At 60.2% G+C, this 18,827-nt stretch overlaps 1 protein-coding gene across 2 annotated transcripts; it reads left to right on the top strand.

The window, feature by feature from the left end:
• Positions 1-446: 446 nt before the first annotated feature.
• PLCD3 (phospholipase C delta 3) lies at positions 447-18,592 on the top strand. 2 transcript variants are annotated; one of them, XM_032396588.1, is made up of 15 exons: positions 447-730; positions 9,528-9,689; positions 9,795-10,023; positions 10,301-10,430; positions 11,391-11,619; positions 12,289-12,490; positions 12,671-12,815; positions 13,607-13,759; positions 14,864-15,001; positions 15,119-15,269; positions 16,294-16,410; positions 17,014-17,180; positions 17,412-17,547; positions 17,621-17,770; positions 17,948-18,592. In XM_032396588.1, exons 1-15 carry the CDS (start codon positions 592-594, stop codon positions 18,034-18,036), a joined length of 2,337 nt encoding a protein of 778 aa, XP_032252479.1. In that variant the 5' UTR covers positions 447-591; the 3' UTR covers positions 18,037-18,592. The 2 variants fall into 2 exon arrangements, with proteins under 2 accessions (XP_032252479.1, XP_032252480.1); XM_032396589.1 differs by lacking the exon at positions 447-730 and adding an exon at positions 7,758-7,780.
• Positions 18,593-18,827: the final 235 nt, after the last annotated feature.

Here is an 18,827-nt window from a genome sequence, read left to right as displayed (position 1 = left end):
AGACTCGGTCCCCTGTCTGGCTCCCTTCTAAGGCCTCCCGGCGGGACAGGGAAGGAAAAGATGGAGAGGGGTCCTGAGTCCGCCTCGAGTCAGGATCCAGAGAACGGAGTGTCTGTGGCAGAGGACAATCCTCGCCCCTCCGCTGGCCCCCAACCCCCCGAATAGAGGCTCGGGTCACCGGTGGGGCCGGGAGCCGAGGACCGCTCGGAGAATGCGGCGGCGGACTCGCGAGCGGCGGACGGACGCGGAGACTCGGGGGGACGCAAGCCGGCCCCCTTCCCTTCCCACACCTCGCGGAGGACACACCTCCCGGCCTGGGGTCCCCCAGCCCCCCGCTCCCCGCTCCCCGCCACCGCCTCGCACCTCCCCCGGCGCCGTCCTCGGCCCCGCCCCCCTCCCGGTCCCTCCTTCTCCCGACCTCGTCCCTCCCTGTCTCCCCGCTCCCGACACCACCTCTCTCCCATTCCCTCCGGGCGCCGCTAAGTTTCTGCGCTCGGGACCGCGCATAGAGCCGGGGCCGGGCCGGAGCGGCGTCCCCGCTGCCTTGGCCCCGAGCGCAGACCCCCGGCCCGGCCCCGGCCCCACCGAGCCATGCTGTGCGGCCGCTGGAGGAGCTGCCGCCGCCGGCCCGAGGAGCCCCCGGTGCCGGCCCAGGTCGCGACACCCGTCGCGCTCGCGTCCCCGGACGGCGGCAGCAAGAGGCCCGGGCTGCGGGCGCTGAAGAAGATGGGTCAGTGACGGACGGGGGCGTGCGGGGTGGGCGCGGACTGCCGCGGGGGGCCGCCTGGGACGGCGGGGGTGTGCGGGCGAGCCGTCGTGGGCTTCCCGGGCGGCGGGGGTCGGAATGCCAGCACCGTTCCGACTGGGGGGTCGCACCTTCGGTCACCCGACGTTCCGGGGCCGAGCGAGGCGCGCCGGTGGCCTTCGCTTCCCACCAGGAGGCGCCCGCCGGGCGTGCTGGAGTGGGAATTTGGGCGCCGGGCGAGGATCGGGGTCCCGGAGGACCTGGTGCATAGAGTGGGGGAGACAGGCTGGGGGTGTCCCTCACCCGCCTCCCCAGCACCCTGTGCCTTCCAGGGTCCGCGGGCGCCCCCGGGCATCCTGGGTTCTTGGCCGCCCTTAGGGGGGCAGGGGAGCTGGGGAAGAGGCCAGCCCCTCAAGCCAGTCCTCCAGCCCTGCAGCCCCCAGAGGGGTTGCAGCAGCGACGCAGCACTGGTAGGACTGGTCGAACTGGTGAGAATACTGTCCTTGAAGTCAGAAAGGCAGAGTCTGAGGTTTGGGGGAAGGGACTGCAGGGAAGGAATGTATGCACACTGTGGCGCATTAGGCATCTCCCAGAGTCCGACTGCATTGGGTGGTTACAGAGGTGGCCTCACCCAGTCTTCCTCACTCTCCGGAGAGGTACCTGGTATAATTCCCATTTCACAGATGAGGAAACTGACTCAGAGAAGTGGAAGAATTTGTCAGTGGCCACACAGCCAGTTAAGGGCAAGGGCTGACATGGAGGCTGTGCGCAGCCACACTGCCGAAGGGACCGCTCAGAGCCTGGGCAAAGTGTGGCTGACTGGGAGTGGGGAATGTGTGCGAGTGCTGTAGAAAACGTGCCGCACCATGAAACTGAAACGGTGTGTTCCAACTGCTGTAGGTAAATAGTTAATGATGGAGAGGTGGGTGTGGGGCTGGGGGAACAGGGCAGGGCTGCCCAGGAGACCAGTGTGGATCTTGGGGCAGAATTCAGGGGACCGATTGCCAGTCTTGCCTTCTCTTTGTCACTGCCCCCCACCTTGTTCTTACTTCTACTTCCTGTCACTCATGCGATCTGAATTGACTGAGCTCTGTCCATGTTCTGAGCACTGAACCTTGCGCTCTCCTTACGGAGACATAAGACACATGATCTCTGCCTTACCCTCCAATCATTCATGCATTCGGCAGACATCTATTGAGTGCCTATAGTATGCTCTGTCCTGGGATTCAGCAACAAATAAGACAGACACAGTTCTGGCCCTTTAGAGAATGGAGGCATCAGCAAGGAGGGCAGACAATGAGGCAAAGAAACCATCCTAGGAAGGGAGGGGACAAATTAGATGCTGGGGAGCCGGCGAGGGCCCTGGCTGCACCCCAGAGCCACAGGGAGACTGGAGCGAGGCATGGGGGAGAGGCAGGTGGGGGCCTGATCCTCAAGGCCTCTCCTTATAGAGTTATGGATTTGCCCTGGGGTCAGCAGGAGCCCCAGAGGGTCTCAGGTAGGAGGAGGTAGGCAGGGCTCAGGCAGAGTAGAGGCATGTTGGACGAAGGCAGGGGTGAATCAAAGAGAACCATAGGAGGGAGGCTGAGGAATCAGTTGGTCAAGCTATGGTGGTGCTCGGACTTGGGCCGGCGCAGCCGAGTTGGATTCTAGAACCATCTAGGAGGCGGACTGGGCTGGACTCTGCAGTTGGTGGGATCTGAAAGGTGTCTCTGGTGGGTGGCAGTGTCATTCTCTGGGCCTTGGGGAGAGGAGGATGGCCGTGGGGAGTTGAGGTGCCACCGAGACATCCGGGGCTGGTCACCAAGACATCCGGGGCTGGTGTGGGGCCGGAGAAGGAGAAGCAGAGGTGGCGGATGCTGTGGGAGGGCTGGGGTGCTGTCCCCGCATACCCACCTGCTTCTTCATTCCACACACGTTTGCTTAGCCCTGTCAGTGTGTAGTGGCGCTGTGCCGAGGGCTGGGGCCACGGAGATGAATATCACAGCACTTTGCCCTCGGGGAGCACACAGTTTAGTAGCAGGAGATACTCGCGGACAGGTAATTACAAGCTGAGCCCAGGACTCAGCCTCACGGCATGAGTAAAGCTGCACGGGGGCATCCCATCCTAGTGACACTGTCAGGACCCGTGTGGGTGTCAGAATGTCACCTGGGCTGTCCTCCCCTCCCACCGCTGCCCTGTCCTGCTGAGTGACTGCTGAGAAAGGAATGTCCAGTTTCTGGGGAATGCCCCTTCCCCAGGCCTCACTGACTCCAGGAACAGGGTGGAGACACAAGCCAGGTGTCCCGGGGCCCAGCCTGTCAGGCCATCAAGGCCAGGCCCACCACCCAGGGAGCTGCCACCACCACAGCTGCCGGGACTCCTCCCCAGATGGCTCTCAGGGCTGCCCCCTGTCACGGTCATGGCCACACCCCTTAGGCTAACAGACAACAGATTTTATTTCAGGTCAAGAGACTAGGGCAGGGAGTGGCTTGGAGGTCAAAGGCTCAGAGGAGCCCAAGGGAAAGAAAGGGCTTTTGGGGTCATCTTGAGGGGGAACTGGGACGATGGGGAGGAGGGAGGAACACCACCTCCGGTCCCCCCCTCCCCCCCGGGGTTGCAGGCTTAGCTGTCCCCAGGAAGCCAGGGAATAGCTGGAGAGGAGCTCAGTGAGTACCTGCGGAGCCAGACGGAGTGCTGGGCTTGCTGAGCTTGTGGCTGGCGGGAACCTGCTTAATCCTTGGCACCCGGAGGAGACGCTGCTGCGGGCCTCACAGGGCAGATCAGCTGGCGGGGTGGGGGGGGAAGTCTCCAGCCCGAGGCCCACATGGCTAAGAGGCAGCCGCCAAAGCCTAGGTTTCAATGTTGGCTCTTTATTGCCAGAATTAATGAATACTAATTAACACCTTTATAACACTGAGCAAGGGCTTTTCACCTATTAACTCCTTTAATGCTCACAATTTTATGAGGTATGTGGTACCATAAGCCTCATCTTACAAATGAGAAACTGAGATTCGGAGAAGTTCAACGCTGGGAAGGAGCTAAGAGAGGATTCGAACCCAGGCGTCTGGCCCGAGGTCCAAACTCCTATCACAGTGAGGGAGTGAGCGATCTGTGCCTGGACGTGGCCCCCTACTCCTCTCCCCGACAGAGGCCCTGCCAGCCCCCAGGCGTGTCCTCATAGGCTTACCACATAAAGTACAGGATGCCCCGTTAAACGTGAGTTTCAAACAAACAACAGATCATTTGGGACAAACTTATACTAAAACATCACTTGTTGTTTATCTGAAATGTGAATGTAACTGGGCATCCTGAATTTTATCTGCCAGCCCTATCTCCCCAGAGCCCCTGTCTGTGCCCGTGCCCCTGACGCTCCGCCCTTGCCCCTAATCCTCCCGGTGAGCAGAGCTGAGTGGGCAGAATCCCGTTCCCTCTCCTCCCCGGCCCGCACGCATCCACCAAGTGCCACGGGGGCCAGAGGGCTCTCCCTATGGCCTGCCCAGGATGTCTCCTGCAGGGTGAGTGGGGCTGCCGTGCGTGGAGCTGGCAGGTGGGGGTCCTGGCAGGTGCCTGGCCTGGTGGGAGGGAGAGTTGGGTGGCCGTGCTGGCTAAGCCGGGGCGTGCCAGGCAGGACTAGGGGGCTGGCCCGGTCATGCCGTGTGGCCTCCCTCACCTCTCCTCCTTCTTCGGCTCTGGGGAGGCCCCCTCCTACGACTGCTGCCCCCCAGATCGGCTTCACGCCTGTTCTGGCCCTGCCCGGAAGGATGCGGCCACCATCAGTAGCACTGGGTCCGGCCAGGGACAGGGGAGGCACCGCCTGCCTTTTCTGACTGTGTTGACTCTCCCAGGAATGTTACGGACTCTGGCGCTGAGCTCCACTGGGCCCTGGCGCTGGGTGTGGCAGCCAGCCCCGGCGAGGGGGGACAGCCTTGGTACCTGAAGAGCTGGGGCTGCCTGCTGGCCGGAGAATTAGACTGGGAAGGGGTGTGGGACCCCTCACCATCGCGTGTTCCCTCCCAGAAGCATCGGGAAAAGCTTCTCTTCCTCTCCTCCCCCACTTGGCATGAAGCTATACGCTGTTGCTATTCGCTGCATTCTCACATTCCTGCTGGAGCCCCGGGTGCCCTTCCTGAGTGTGCAGAGCACGCACACACACCAGCGCACACACCCCTACACACCCCCCTTGCTCGAGACCTACCACTGTCACGCCCTGCTGCCTACATATTACCCCTCTTGTCTACACTCGCTGTAACCCCACAGCACACCCACGCTCACCCCCACCAATGGCCAGCTCTGGCCTCTGCCCACCACCACATGGCCACGGCCCCTGCGTCCTTCCTGGCCTGGGTGACCCACACTATTGTCGGCTCACACAGCTTGCCCTCTCATAATTCTAGTGGCCCATCTATGAAAACAGGCCGGGGGTGGGGGTGGGGTGGGTTGAGGATCAGGGATGGACCTGGCCTCCCCATGGCCCTTCCAGCCCCGCCACTGAAAACAGCCTCCTGCCCCAGGCCTTGGCCCCTGACACAGAACTGCTCAGGCCTCAGACCACACGCAGACCAAACCGCCCAGGCTGAAGGTGATAGTTGGGAAACCGGGCTGTCCCTTCCTCACCTCCCCCTGGCCCGTCTCTGGGGGCTGAGATAAGCAGTTGGCCTAGAGAAGGTGTCTGAGCCCCAGCTGACAACACTGAACTGGGCTGGGGAAGGGCCCAGCTGGAGACCACGAGACTGAGGAGGGCAGATGTGTAGGAATACCTGGGCCCCTCTTCCCTCCCCGGCCCCCGCCTCACTTTATTATGATTTAGTGAGTGCCCGCTGCGGGCCAGGCCCTAAACTGAGCGCACCTGCGCGTTAGCCCCCAACTCTCAATGCATTCTGGATCCACCACCTACAGACTCAGGACCCTGGATACGTTAGCTGCTCTGTTGGACAGCTTTACTGAGATATTAATTCACATATCATACAGTTCACCCATTTAAAGCATACAGTGGTTTCTGGCCTATTACGTTACTAATTTTTTAAGTTGTGGTAAAAAAAAAAAAAATATATATATATATATATATCATAAAATTGACCATTTTCACCATTTGGAAGTGGCTAATTGAGTGGCATTAATTACACACACGGTGTTAGGCATTCACAATGTTGTGCTAGTTCCAAAACTTTTCCATTACCCTAAACAAACAAACAAAAACCCCTCTGTAGCCATTAACCAGTAATTTTCCCCTTTCTCCCTTCCCGTAGGCCCTGGTAACCTCTAATTACATTCTGTCTCTGAATTTTTTTTGTTGAGGTGTATGGGACATATAATCGGTCCCGATGAATTTGACTATTTTAGACACCGCATATAAATGGGATCATACAATTATCTGTCCTTTTATGACTGGCTTATTTCACTTAGCACAATGTTGTCAAGGTTCATCCATGTAGCCTAGACCAGCTGTCCCTCCTCTTTACGGCTGAATAATATTCCACTGTATGTCTGTACCCGCTTTTGCTTCTCCATTCATCTGTTGATGGGCATTTGGGTGGTTTCTATCTTTTGCCTATTGTTCATCATTTTTACTGCTGCTATTTCATGATCGTTCCCCCCTCTGTTCAGTCAAGGTGGCCATGGCACCGGCCCAGCCCAGCTCCACGTTCAAGGCAGGGATGTTTAGATAGATAACCCACTGGAAGCACAGGAGGCAGGCAGCTTGTACACCTGCTCCAAGCAGGTAGGAGTGAGGTTGAGGAAGCATCTGTGGGTTTGGGCCCTGGCAGGACCTATAAATGTTGACTGGGTGCCTGGGCAGAGAGCCAGGTGCCTCCCAGCACCACTGCCTAGGGCCTGGGCCCTCCTCCTGGCCTCCTACCTCTGCTGATCCTGCCCTTCCTGTCTGGAAGTGCAATCCCTTCGCTACCCCAGGGCTCAGAAGCTGAAGCAATGGGGAAATAGTGTCACCTGCCCAGGCAGGGACTCAGCACCTGGCTCAGCCTGGCATTGAACTCTGTTTGGCTTTTCCAATGGATACGTGTTTGGGAGGCAATGTGCTCCGAGGAGCAGGGAGATCCAGAGGCCAGTGCCAGCTGGGCGGGCAGACTGGAATGTCACCCTTTCCCCCAACAGGCTCCTGGGGAGCCGAGGATGAGGGCCAGGGGCAGGGGCCCGCTCAACATGGGAACCTATCCCAGCGGAGGGCTGATCAGAAGTTCAGGCTCCCTGTCTCGATGTCCTGTTTGCAGAATCCTCTGGACAAAGCAGGCCCTCGGTGACTCACCTCCATTTCCGGCCTTAGTCATTCACCAGCCCCCCTTCTCCCCCCACCCTCCCCAACTATGGGCTTGGCATGCGCGGGCTGGCAGGGTTAGGGGAGGTGGCCCCAGGCTCTGCCTGGTTGTCACGGGAACAAGGAGTTCCTTTCCCACAGCTGAGGAGGTAGAGGAGGGCTGGGCTCAGTTGCCGTGGTACCACAGGTTCCCCGAATGTCCTGCCCCCCGACCCATTGCTTCTCAGGCTGAGGAAATTCAGAAGTTGCCCAGACGTGAGTGCGGAGGGCTGAGGGTCTGGTGAGTCTCTTGGCCTGGTGTGTGGCACGTTCTAGCTCTCTGTCTGGAAAGAGGAGGGTTCCACCTCCCCTTCCTAGCTAGGGGGCACCGAATGGGCACTGACCCAGGAGGCCGCTCTGAATCCTGAGAGACCCTTCAGAGCCTTTAAAGCCACAGGCTAGCCCCAAGGGGGGACCATAGGCTCCTCTGGATGGCAGGTTTCTCCTCCTGGCCCTGAGGCCCTGATTTTCAATCGTAGTCACCCTCAAAGTCACAGGGGAGGTTTTTAAACATCGCTACCCAAGTCCCAACCCACATTGCCAGACAAGAATGTCTGTGCTGTGATCGGAATCACCTGGAGGAGTGATTCCAATCACAGCCAGGGTTCAGAAACCCTGACCCTCAAGGAAAGGACAGATAAGGTAGCGCTGGGGGTAGAATGCGTTTAGTTCTGCCAACATGGCTCGTCCTCCCCTTTCAGAAAGCCCTGGCTGTGAACCTGCCTCTGGGATGAGCACTGAGGTATGGATATAAGACTTTGTCCCTGTCCTTGGGTTTATTAAAGTTTGCTGAAATTACAATTTGGGTGGGGTGTTTTAGTTAAATTAAAAAGTGCTGTTGGTGATCAGGGAGGGAGAATGCCCATTTGAGGACAAATCAAGGAAGGCTTCCTGGAGGAGCTGCTGTGTGAGCTGGTCCTTGAAGGAGTCCTGTGTGAAGAAGAGAGACAAGAAGGATCCTACAAAGGCCCCCAGAGAGAGTGAGAGAAGGCCCAGGGACTTAGGCTTGGTTTCATAGGTCAGAGTTTACAACAAACAGGGGCCTTGGGGCCACAAAGCCTAATGCCAAACCCAGTACTGGGGGCTTGTTAAAATAAAAGGAGGAAGAGGCACCCACTGTCCTGTTTCATTTGGCTCACACAGTGGTGTTTTAGGGGGTTTTTGTTTCAATTTGATTTAGTTGCCGACGTTGAAAAGTCCGGAGGCTTCACATACAACTCCAGCTTCCTGTTCTCTGGAAACTCTGAGCTTTCATCCACTCCCAGCTGCCCTCCTCCTTCCAAAGGGCATGGACCCTCCAGTTTGCCGGGTTCCCACTCTTTCTGGCTTGTAAACCTTTGGTATTGACCTATAACTCGACAAACGAGAGCGGGACGTGGCACCACCAGGACGGGCGGGGTCTTCACTGAAGTTCCAACTTTGCCGCGGGTGCTCCTGCCATCCTCACGGCGTGCAGGGCGAACACAGGGCCCAGAGCAGTCACGGGTTCCTGTCACCAAGGCTGTGTAACTCAGAAGTGCCAGAGTTGGGATTTGCCTCCCCGGGCCCCTGAATTTAAATTCTGCACACCCCACCCCCACCACGATAGCAAGGAGAGGGGACAGAGGAGCAGGCTGGGGTTCAGTGTAGTGGGGCGGGGGGTAAATGTGCTAGAGCCTGACCTCCAGGGTTTGAAGCCTGCTTCCACCACTTTGTAGCCATGGCATTCTGGCAAGTTCCTTAAGCTTCTCTGTATTTGTTTTCTCGTGTGTGAATTCATGAGTAGGGGCTGGCATGCGGTAGATGTTTTGTAAGCATTTCTTCTTACTGGGGAAGGTGGACACTGTGGAGAGCACAGGTGGGGTGAGGTGGGATTGTGACAGTGGCCGGGCCCGGGGGAGGGCCCAGTGTCACCGGAGACCATGCTCTCAGCTGGACACAAAGAGGACACCTGGACATCAGCCCCCAGCTGGCCTTGGCAGGGCTGGTCCTGCAGTCCTTGGCCTGTGACCCTGGAGCCCGAGTGGCCTCTGCTGTCCTCCCTTGTCCTGGGGAACGCAGAAGTGAGGAGCTTGGATTGCAGCAAGAGAGATTTAGGTTAGATAGTGAGACTCCTTCTTGATGTCAGGGTTTGGCATCAAGGGAAAAGGCTGTTGGTGGCAGACTCTGGTCTTGAAGTCCGAAGACCGGGATGGAAGGGAGTGGCACACAGGGTGACCTTTAGGGAGGCCCAGGTCCCAGGAGCCGCCTGAGGGACTGCTTTGCTCTAAGGGCCTCTGGAGGCAGCTGCTTGACGGAGGCAGGAGGTCCTGGTGCTCCCCGGGGCTTGAGTGGGAGACGCCAAGCGCGGCCTTGGGGGCTGAGGAGCCGAAGGCCAAATCCAGTACTGGGCACGTGTTACGCTCAGGAGAGCACGAGTGGCCGGTGAGGGCTTGCAAGGCTGGGAAGAGGGTGGAGGGAGCGAGGGGCAAGGCCCGGCCCCGACGCCCTCCGGCCTCCCGCCCCCGCAGGCCTGACGGAGGACGAGGACGTGCGCGCCATGCTGCGGGGCTCCCGGCTCTGCAAGATCCGCTCGCGGACGTGGCACAAGGAGCGGCTGTACCGGCTGCAGGAGGACGGCCTGAGCGTGTGGTTCCAGCGGCGCATCCCGCGCGCGCCGTCGCAGCACATCTGTGAGCCAGGGCGGCGGGCGCGGGGCGGGCTGTGGGGACAGCGGCCCCGGGGACAGCGGCCCTGACCCGGCGGCGCGTGCCCCGTCCCCCCCCCCCCCCCCGCAGTCTTCGTGCAGCACATCGAGGCCGTCCGCGAGGGCCACCAGTCCGAGGGCCTGCGGCGCTTCGGCGGCGCCTTCCCGCCGGCGCGCTGCCTCACCATCGCCTTCAAGGGCCGCCGCAAGAACTTGGACCTGGCGGCGGCCACGGCCGAGGAGGCGCAGCGCTGGGTGCGCGGCCTGGCCAAGCTGCGCGCGCGCCTCGACGCCATGAGCCAGCGCGAGCGCCTCGACCAATATCCTGCCCGGGTGGCGGGGTGGCGGGGTGGCGGGGAGGGAGGACCCGTCCCCTGGGACCCGCGGGCCGAGCCGGAGCCCCTGGTCTTCAGAACAGCGGGTGGCCACGCGGCCTCCCGTCTCTGGGGAGCCCGGTCCCTTCCCCGAGGAGGCCGCGGGCAGAGGGGAAGTACGGCCCCTAGACCCAGGCGGCGGGGGCGTCCCTGGCAGTCACCTGTGTGTGGGGGAGGGGCGGCGGTGCCCAGGCTGTCGCTGGTATTTCCTGAGCGCCCACACCTGGATCCACACCTACCTGCACCGGGCTGACTCTGACCAGGACAGTAAGATGAGCTTCAAGGAGATCAAGAGCCTGCTCAGAATGGTTAACGTGGACATGAATGACATGTATGCCTACCGCCTCTTCAAGGTGGGCGCCCGCCCCCACTCCCACCTCTGAGGCACCCACGCCCCGCGCCCGCAGCCTTTGTGCACAGCCTTTGTGGCCCTGCGGAGAGGCCACATCTGGGCCTAGTTGGCCTTTTGCACTCCCCTGAGGGCCAGGATGGGCGTGCTGGCCCGGAACTTCTTTCCTCACCCCCAGGCGGAGCCCAGGGATGGGGAGGACCCCCCTCACCCACCGCAGCCCCAGAGTGAGCAGCAAAGCTGTGCTTTTCACTTCTGCTCTGGAGTCCGCAGGCACCCTTCGCCCCAGTGACCGTGCAGGGCTTACACGCGGGCGTGCAGGCAGGAGTCGGCTCCCGGGCTCCCCTGCACGCCCTCCTCCACTATGACACACGGGGCGCCTCCCCGCGTGACCGGATACACCCCACACGTGGGAGCACCACGGGGGCTGCACAGGGCTGCGCTCGGCATCGGCGGCCGGGCCAGAGCACACGGCAGATGCCCGTGTGGGTGGTGACTGACCCACCTGAGACACGGAAAGACGCGGGAGCCATGGCGCCGGTCCACCTGGGCCCACAGCTCCACGGGGACTACTCCCCGTGGATTCAGTTATCTGTGGCTCACTGGCCCTGGGTGTGGATCTGGGGACGGAAGGACGGCACTGCACACACACAGGAGGAGGGATTATGGCCGGTCCCGCCCCCAGGTCACTGCTTTTCCTCCCATATCTTGATTTTGGAGGGTAGGTCATGGTGCAGGGGGACAGGCACTAAAGCCAAGAGAGCCTCCTTAGAATCCCAGGCCTGCAGCGTACCAGCTGTGTAAGCTTGCACGACACCCAGGACCTCCTCGCTAGCACCCAGTTTCTCTGCCTGGGGCCTGGGGGGCCCCCGGCTGCCCAGCGTGGTCCATGACGGATGCGTCGGTGCGGGCCGGCTTTCCCAGGGTGTCCTCCTCCTCTGAGCTGCCCCGCCCTGCCTTCCAGGAGTGCGACCACTCCAACAATGAGCGGCTGGAGGGGGCTGAGATCGAGGAGTTTCTGCGGCGGTTGCTGAAACGGCCCGAGCTGGAGGACATCTTCCATCAGTACTCGGGCGAGGACCGCGTGCTGAGCACCCCGGAGCTGCTGGAGTTCCTGAAGGACCAGGGCGAGGACACCGCCACCCTGGCCCACGCCCAGAAGCTCATCCACACCTATGAGCTCAACGAGACAGGTCGGGGTCTGACAGACCGGTTGGGGTCAACACGGCCCTGTCTCGGCATCTGACAGGTCCGGGGGCTTCTAGCTAAGTGGGCTCTACGATTATTGGCTGTGGGGGCCATCTTGGGCAGGTTGCCTTGCCTCTCGGAGACTCAGCTGCCACGTCTGTGACATGGATTTAGTAGAGTCCCTGCCTCATAGGGTTTGGCTGAAGATTAAATGGCATGACTTATGGGGGCGCCCGGCTGCTCAGGTGATAGAGCGTGCGATTCTTGATCTTGGGGTCATGAGTTCGAACCGCACGTTGGGTGTAGAGATTAAGATTATTTTAAACAAACTAAACGGCGGGGTGCCTGGGTGGCTCAGTCGTTAAGCATCTGCCTTCGGCTCAGGTCATGATCTTGGAGTCCCAGGATCGAGTACCGCATCGGGCTCCCTGCTCGGCAGGAAGCCTGCTTCTCCCTCTCCCTCTCCCCCTGCTTGTGTTCCCTCTCTCGCTGTCTCTCTTGTCAAATAAATAAATAAAGTCTTAAAAAAAAAAACCTAAATGGCATAACTTATGTAGAGTCCAGTCAGTAGCTAGGTGCTCATTATTACTAAGCTAAGTGAGCTTTGGGGGCCTGTGGGGCCAGACGTGGGGATCCTCCCGGTGGCCTGACACTCTCTTCTGCCCGTCCTGCAGCCAAGCAGCATGAGCTGATGACACTGGATGGCTTCATGATGTACCTGTTGTCACCCGAAGGGGCTGCTGTGGACCCGGCCCACACATGCGTGTTCCAGGACATGGACCAGCCCCTTTCCCACTACTTCATCTCCTCCTCACACAACACCTATCTGACCGACTCTCAGATCGGGGGGCTCAGCAGCACCGAGGCCTATGTCAGGTACCCTAGCGGGGGATGGTCGGGGTGAACACATCTGGGAGCCCAGCTTGGGAATGCTATGGGGCTCAAATCTCACTGTGGGCTTCCTGAGCAGGGGAGTGGCTACCTGGCTCAGCCTGGCCATTGCTCTGTTCCAGGGCTCCCGCATGACCCCTCCCCCGCCCACCTGTCTGTCTGCAGGGCTTTTGCCCAGGGATGCCGCTGTGTGGAGCTGGACTGCTGGGAGGGGCCAGGAGGGGAGCCCATCGTCTATCACGGCCACACCCTCACTTCCAAGATCCTCTTCCGAGACGTGGTCCAGACCGTGCGTGACCACGCCTTCACTGTGAGCTCCCAGGACCCCCATGCCCAGCCCCAGAGCCTCCCCAGTGACCCCAGCGTCCTCTGTCCTTCCAGAAGAAACCCCCCTGCCCAGAGAATCGCTCACTCACCAAGTGCTGCTGGGACAACTGGCCAATGGGGTAGAAGAAAGCTGAGTGAGAGGCTCCCTTCCTCTACCCTGATGTTTAGTAATTGCAGTAAAATCACAAAATGTCCAGAAGAAAACCTTGCGGGTAGGGAAGGACATTTTAATCATATCATGACTCCCAAAGAGAAAGCCATGAAAGAGAAGTCTGCATAAAATTGCGACTTCTGTCAATCTATACACAAATCTTACCCTCAAAAAATGGTGGGCTTGGGGGCACCAGGCTGGCTCAGTCGGGAGAGTGTGCGACTCTTGATCTTGGAGTCGTGAGTTCGAGCCCCACACTGGATGTAGAGATTACTAAAAAAAATAAATAAATAAACTTTAAAAAATTATGGGCTTGGGGGGGAGTGTGTAACAGAAACAACATGGCCAATGTCATTAACATATAAAGGGCATTTATACAATAAAACCACTCCTGCAGCTGCCCTCAGCTTCCCAGACATTCCACCCTTTCCCTGAGACCCCAGATCTGACCTCTGTCCCCCCAAAAACACACTGGCCCCAGAGTATGTCCCACGTTCCACCTACTCAGCACCCCCAGAGTGCCTTTGCCTGCCTGTCCTGAAGGGGGTTGGGGGGCCAGGTGTAATGGGGGTCCTGGGAGGGGGACGGGGAGGTGGCTCTGAGTTGCTGTCCCTCCCCCCCAGCTGTCGCCATACCCTGTCATCCTGTCCCTCGAGAACCACTGTGGGCTGGAGCAGCAGGCTGTCATGGCCCACCACCTTCGCACCATCCTGGGAGACGCGCTGGTGACAGAAGCGCTGGACGCCCAGAACCCGGAAGAACTGCCATCCCCAGAGGTAATGAATGCCCCCGGACTCTCAGCCCGCGTGGGGGAGGACCCGGCTGTGGTCCACCATCCACCCCCGCTATGCCATCTCCGCAGGTCGGGACCCCACACCTCTCTCTGCCTCGACCTCCCCCTGCGTTCCTCTGGCATCTGCCACCCCATGGTCTTGTCACTCTCCTACCCACCAGTCTTGACTAGACCCACCCCGCCCTATTCAGGGCCTTCCGTGCCCTACCCATCCACCCCCCTCCCGGCCCCACTTTGCTGCCCTGCCTAGAGAGTCCCTGCAACCTCAGCCACGGCCACCTCCAAGGCCTTGGGTGGTGCGTCCTCTCCACCTGAAGCTCCCTTCCCAGCCAAGCGCCACCTGCTTAGAATTTTCGCTCAGCGTAAACCACCCCTTCCTGTGATCTGAGGAAATTCCGTAGCTCTCTGGCCTGGGGTGGTTCTTCCTCCCAAACCCCAGAACATTTTATCTGCCTCTTGGGGACATTTGTGTTTTTCCGGCTCCTTGAGAAAACGCTCCTCCTACTCTCAATCCAAATATGCAGAGAATGTTGATTCACCTCTGTGTGTGTGTGTGTGTGTGTGTGTGATTTGATTTTTTTTTATTAGCATGAAACACGGTTAAAAAAAAAATCGAGCTGTACAAAAGTGTATACAATGAAAAACGGTTTTTGTTTGCCCTTGTCCTATTTCACAGGAAGTAACCATCTTTAAGTTTCTTGTGCGTCTTTCTAGAATTTTCCCACGCGTCTATACCTATGTGCAGAGCTGTCTTCTCTTTCAAATGTTACACAAGGAAGCTCATGTGATTACATGTTCTACAGTCACTTTTTTCACGGGAGATCTTTTGGGAAGAGGGCTCCTTCTCTTTCGGTCCCGAGCTGCGTCATTCATTGGAAAGGCTGCTTGTCGTATTCTGTTTGGAGGGACCTCCCTCGCCAGTCCCCCGTTGGTGGCTCTATGCGTTGTTTCCCATTTTTTCCTGTTAGAAGCATCCCTCATCTTGGCGTGGCCTTTCCTGCGCCCCCGGGTCAGCCCCTCACATAGTGGTGGTTGTGTGACTGACAGGGGCGAGAGGGCATAATCCCTCCGTGTGGGGTCCCTACAGCAGCTGAAGGGCCGGGTCCTGGTGAAGGGGAAGAAGCTGTCAGCTGCTCGGGGTGAGGACGGTCGAATTCTGTCCGACCAGGAGGAGGAAGAGGAAGAGGAAGAAGAGGAGGCAGAGGCCGCAGAGCAGAGGCGGCGGGTGAGTGGGACGGTCGGCGCCCGGCTGGGGCAGGGAGGAGCTGCTTGGGGAGGGGAGGGGAGCTAGGAGGACAGAGGCGCAGGAGCCGGCGGACCCCCTCTGAGGCTCATCTCCCAGGCCAAGCAGATCTCCCCCGAGCTGTCGGCCCTGGCCGTGTACTGCTGTGCCACCCGCCTGCAGACCCTGCGCCCCAACCCAGTGCCGCCCCAGCCCTGCCAGGTCAGCTCCCTCAACGAGCGCAAGGCCAAGAAGCTCATCCGAGAGGCAGGTAGGAGCCGGGACATCGGGCACCCGGGGGCCGGAGGCGCCGTGGAGGCCGGCAGGCTCCTGGTGGGGGGCATCCTGAAGTTGGTCTGGAAAGGAGACTGAGAGGACTTCAGGGCCAGTGAGAGGGTCAGGAGGTCCCCAGTTTGGGGCTCAGGGAATGAGCGCCCAGCACCTGCCCAGCACCGGGCCGGCATGGGTGGAAGGAAGAGGGTCCAGGGAGGAGGGAGGCTGCTGCCTGCCTTTGCCGGACTCAAGCCTGGTGACAGGGCCAGACACAGACGGGAGTGCTGGTGCAGGGTGACCAGTGGGCCGTGGCGGGGGTTGGGGGAGCCGGGCAGAGGGCGCGAGGTCAGGGAAGGACTCTGGAGCGGGGGATGCCTGCCGAGACCCCAGACGAAAGGATGGGGTGGAAGGAGCCAGGTGAAGAAGGGGAAGGCATTTCTTTTTTTTTCTTTTTCTTTTTTTTTTTAAATGTTTTATTTATTTATTCATGAAAGTCAGAGAGAGAGAGAGGCAGAGGCAGAGGGAGAAGCAGGCTCCCCGCCTAGCAGGGAGCCCGATGCAGGACTCGATCCCAGGACCCTGGGATCATGACCTGAGCCGCAGGCAGACGCTTAACCATCTGAGCCACCCAGGCGCCCTGGGGAAGGGGTTTCCAGGCTGGAGGAGCAGGTTGGACGAAGGCCTGGAGGACCCACACGCTGCTGGAGGAGTGCATGGGGGAGGCGGGATGAGAGCCGGATGTCAGCCTGGGGCCCCGTGTTCCAGGCATTGAGTTGGGGGCAGGATGCGGGGATTTGGGGCTGGGCTGCAGTGCCAGGGTGTGGAAGGGGGTCCTTGGCCCTCTCTGGGCTTCAGTAGCCTCGTCTGGGAGGTCCTCTCAGCCCTGGGGCAGGGGGAGGCTGCGGGAGTTCAGCCTCTGTTCCCAGCTTGTCCCTGTAGCTGGGACAGAGGAAGTTACAGGCCCTGGCACTGCGTGAGGGACACCTAGGGGCCATCGTGGTCCTGCCCCAACTCTCCCCCAGGGAACAGCTTCGTCAAGCACAACGCCCGGCACCTGACCCGCGTCTACCCCCTGGGGCTGCGCGTGAACTCGGCCAACTACAGCCCCCAGGAGATGTGGAACTCAGGCTGTCAGCTGGGTGAGTGGGGGCAGCGCGCTGCCGAGGGGGGCGGCCTCCAGGGAGCCAGGAGAGGCCCGGGCAGGGGTGGGGCCAGACAGCTTGCCAGAAGGTGGAAAAAGGTGTTTTCTCGGTAATAACAATGACTAAAATAATTGTCAGGAAATTAGGTGGGAAAACAAATCAGACTCATCTTCCTGACAGTGTAAAAGTCTCACATTTTTTATGAAGACAAAAGTTAAAAATCTCTACTCCCATGTGTCCCCTGACACACACACACACACACACACACACACACATCCGTGGCAGTCCCACGGAATCAACACAGACAGGAGTGGGCTCTGGAGGGATGCTGAGCTCCAACAAAGGAGCAAAGGAGGGGAATACGGTCCCCTTGAGCGCAGATATGGAGACCCCAGGCTTCCTTGGACGCCACTCTGGCCTGGGCCTATGCCCAGCCCCACCCTATACCAGGGATAAAGTGTAGGTGACAATGGGGGCTGGGTCCCTTGGCTGCCGTGATGCACCCCTAAGGCCCGGTGGGGGTGGGCAGTGAGACCCCAAAACGGAGCGGTGAGAGGAGGGACACTAAGAGCCCCTGCCTTGACCCCGCTATGTCCGCAGTGGCCTTGAACTTCCAGACACCGGGCTACGAGATGGACCTCAATGCCGGGCGCTTTCTCGTCAACGGGCGGTGCGGCTACATCCTGAAACCCGCCCCCCTGCGGCAGCCCGACACCACCTTTGACCCCGAGTGCCCTGGACCCCCCAGAACTACTCTCACCATCCAGGTCAGCAGCCTGGACCAGGCCGTACCCCGGGGTCACAGCTAGCCCCGGAGGGGTCCTAGCCTGCAGGGCGCCAGCCTTTGGTTCCAGACGGTGGCGGCCTGGGGACGGCTTGGGGTGAGGGCAGGGTCCGGGTGAGCGCTGAGGGCAAGGGGCTTCCTGCCCTAACCAAGGGGACAGGTAGGCGTGGGCCCGGGCGGGGGCCGGAGCGACGCTCCCCTTCGTCCCCGGCAGGTGCTGACAGCGCAGCAGCTGCCCAAGCTGAACACCGAGAAGCCGAACTCCATCGTGGACCCCCTGGTGCGTGTTGAGATCCACGGGGTGCCCGCAGACTGCGCCCGAAAGGAGACCAACTACGTGCTCAACAACGGTGGGTGGGCGTGCTGGTGGCAGGAGGGCGGGCCTGGGGGCCGGCGGGCTCCTGACTCACGCCTGCGCCCTAGGCTTCAACCCCCGCTGGGGGCAGACCCTGCAGTTCCAGTTGCGGGCTCCGGAGCTGGTGCTGGTCCGGTTCGTGGTGGAAGATTACGACACCACCTCCCCCAACGACTTTGTGGGCCAGTTCACGCTGCCCCTCAGCAGCCTGAAGCAAGGTTGGCGGGGACGGAGAGGGCTGCGGGTCTGGGCCTCCAAGACCCTATTCGCCTGGGCTTTGCATGTCCTCCGAGAGCTTGCCTGAGCCCAGGGCCGGGATGTGGTTGGCGCCCCCGCGGTCCTGGCCCTGCGGGCTGGGGGGCGGAGAGCCTGACACGTGGCTACGCTCCCCACAGGGTACCGCCACATCCACCTGCTTGCCAAGGACGGGGCCTCACTGTCGCCAGCCACGCTCTTCGTCCACATCCACGTCCAGCGCTTCTGAGGGCGGGACGGACCCACGCTGGGGTTCCTCGCGTGCCAGTCTGCATCCCGTGGCAGAGGCTGTCTCCTCCTCTGGGGTGGAAGGGTGGAGGGGTGGAGGGAGGCCCAGGCCCTCCAGCCTGCTCACTTTGCCCCCTCCACTCTGGTCTCAACGGGGTGCTGGGGGCTGCTTCGGTCCCTCCTAAGAACAGGCCATTGCTCTTCTCCCTATGACCCTGGAGCCTTGAGACGCCCCCAGCGCCTCCGATTCTTGGCCTACTCCCTCGTGGCTCATGAAGAGCCAGGCCTCTTGCTGCCAGATTTGGGGAGAACATGTGAGCCTTCAGCTCTTCTCTGCCCCCCAGGGGGGCCCATCCCAGCCTCCTTCCCCCAAAGTAGTACAGCCCCCTCCTTGCCTCCACCCCACCCCAGGCATTAGCCACCCCCCAAGGCCCTCCCCTCTCCAGGCTTTCCTGGGCTCCTCCCTGCTGCTCTTGAACTTGAGCTCCCCTTCTGAGGAAGCCTGGGAGTAGATTCTAACTTGTGTCATAGAATGGCATGGGGAGAGGACAGTAAAACAAAACTATTGATTTTAAAAGATAAAGAAGCCAGTTTATTTTACTACTGCCGTACCTGGAGCACTTCTGAGCTCATACCCACAGGCCCCTGAGAAGGGATGAGGGCAGAGTCCCTTGGGCCCCCTCCCCCAGTAGGGCTTGAATTTGTTTAAGCAGGCCAGGGAGCCAGTGGGGGTGGGAGGGGTAGAGGAGAGGCCCCAGCTCAAAATAGCCTGTCCCCTCCTCTTGGCTTAGA

This window comes from Phoca vitulina, unplaced genomic scaffold (genome assembly GCF_004348235.1).
Source record: "Phoca vitulina isolate PV1807 unplaced genomic scaffold, GSC_HSeal_1.0 scaffold92, whole genome shotgun sequence".
NCBI lineage: Eukaryota > Metazoa > Chordata > Mammalia > Carnivora > Phocidae > Phoca > Phoca vitulina.
This window is presented reverse-complemented; position numbering and strand designations above follow the sequence as displayed.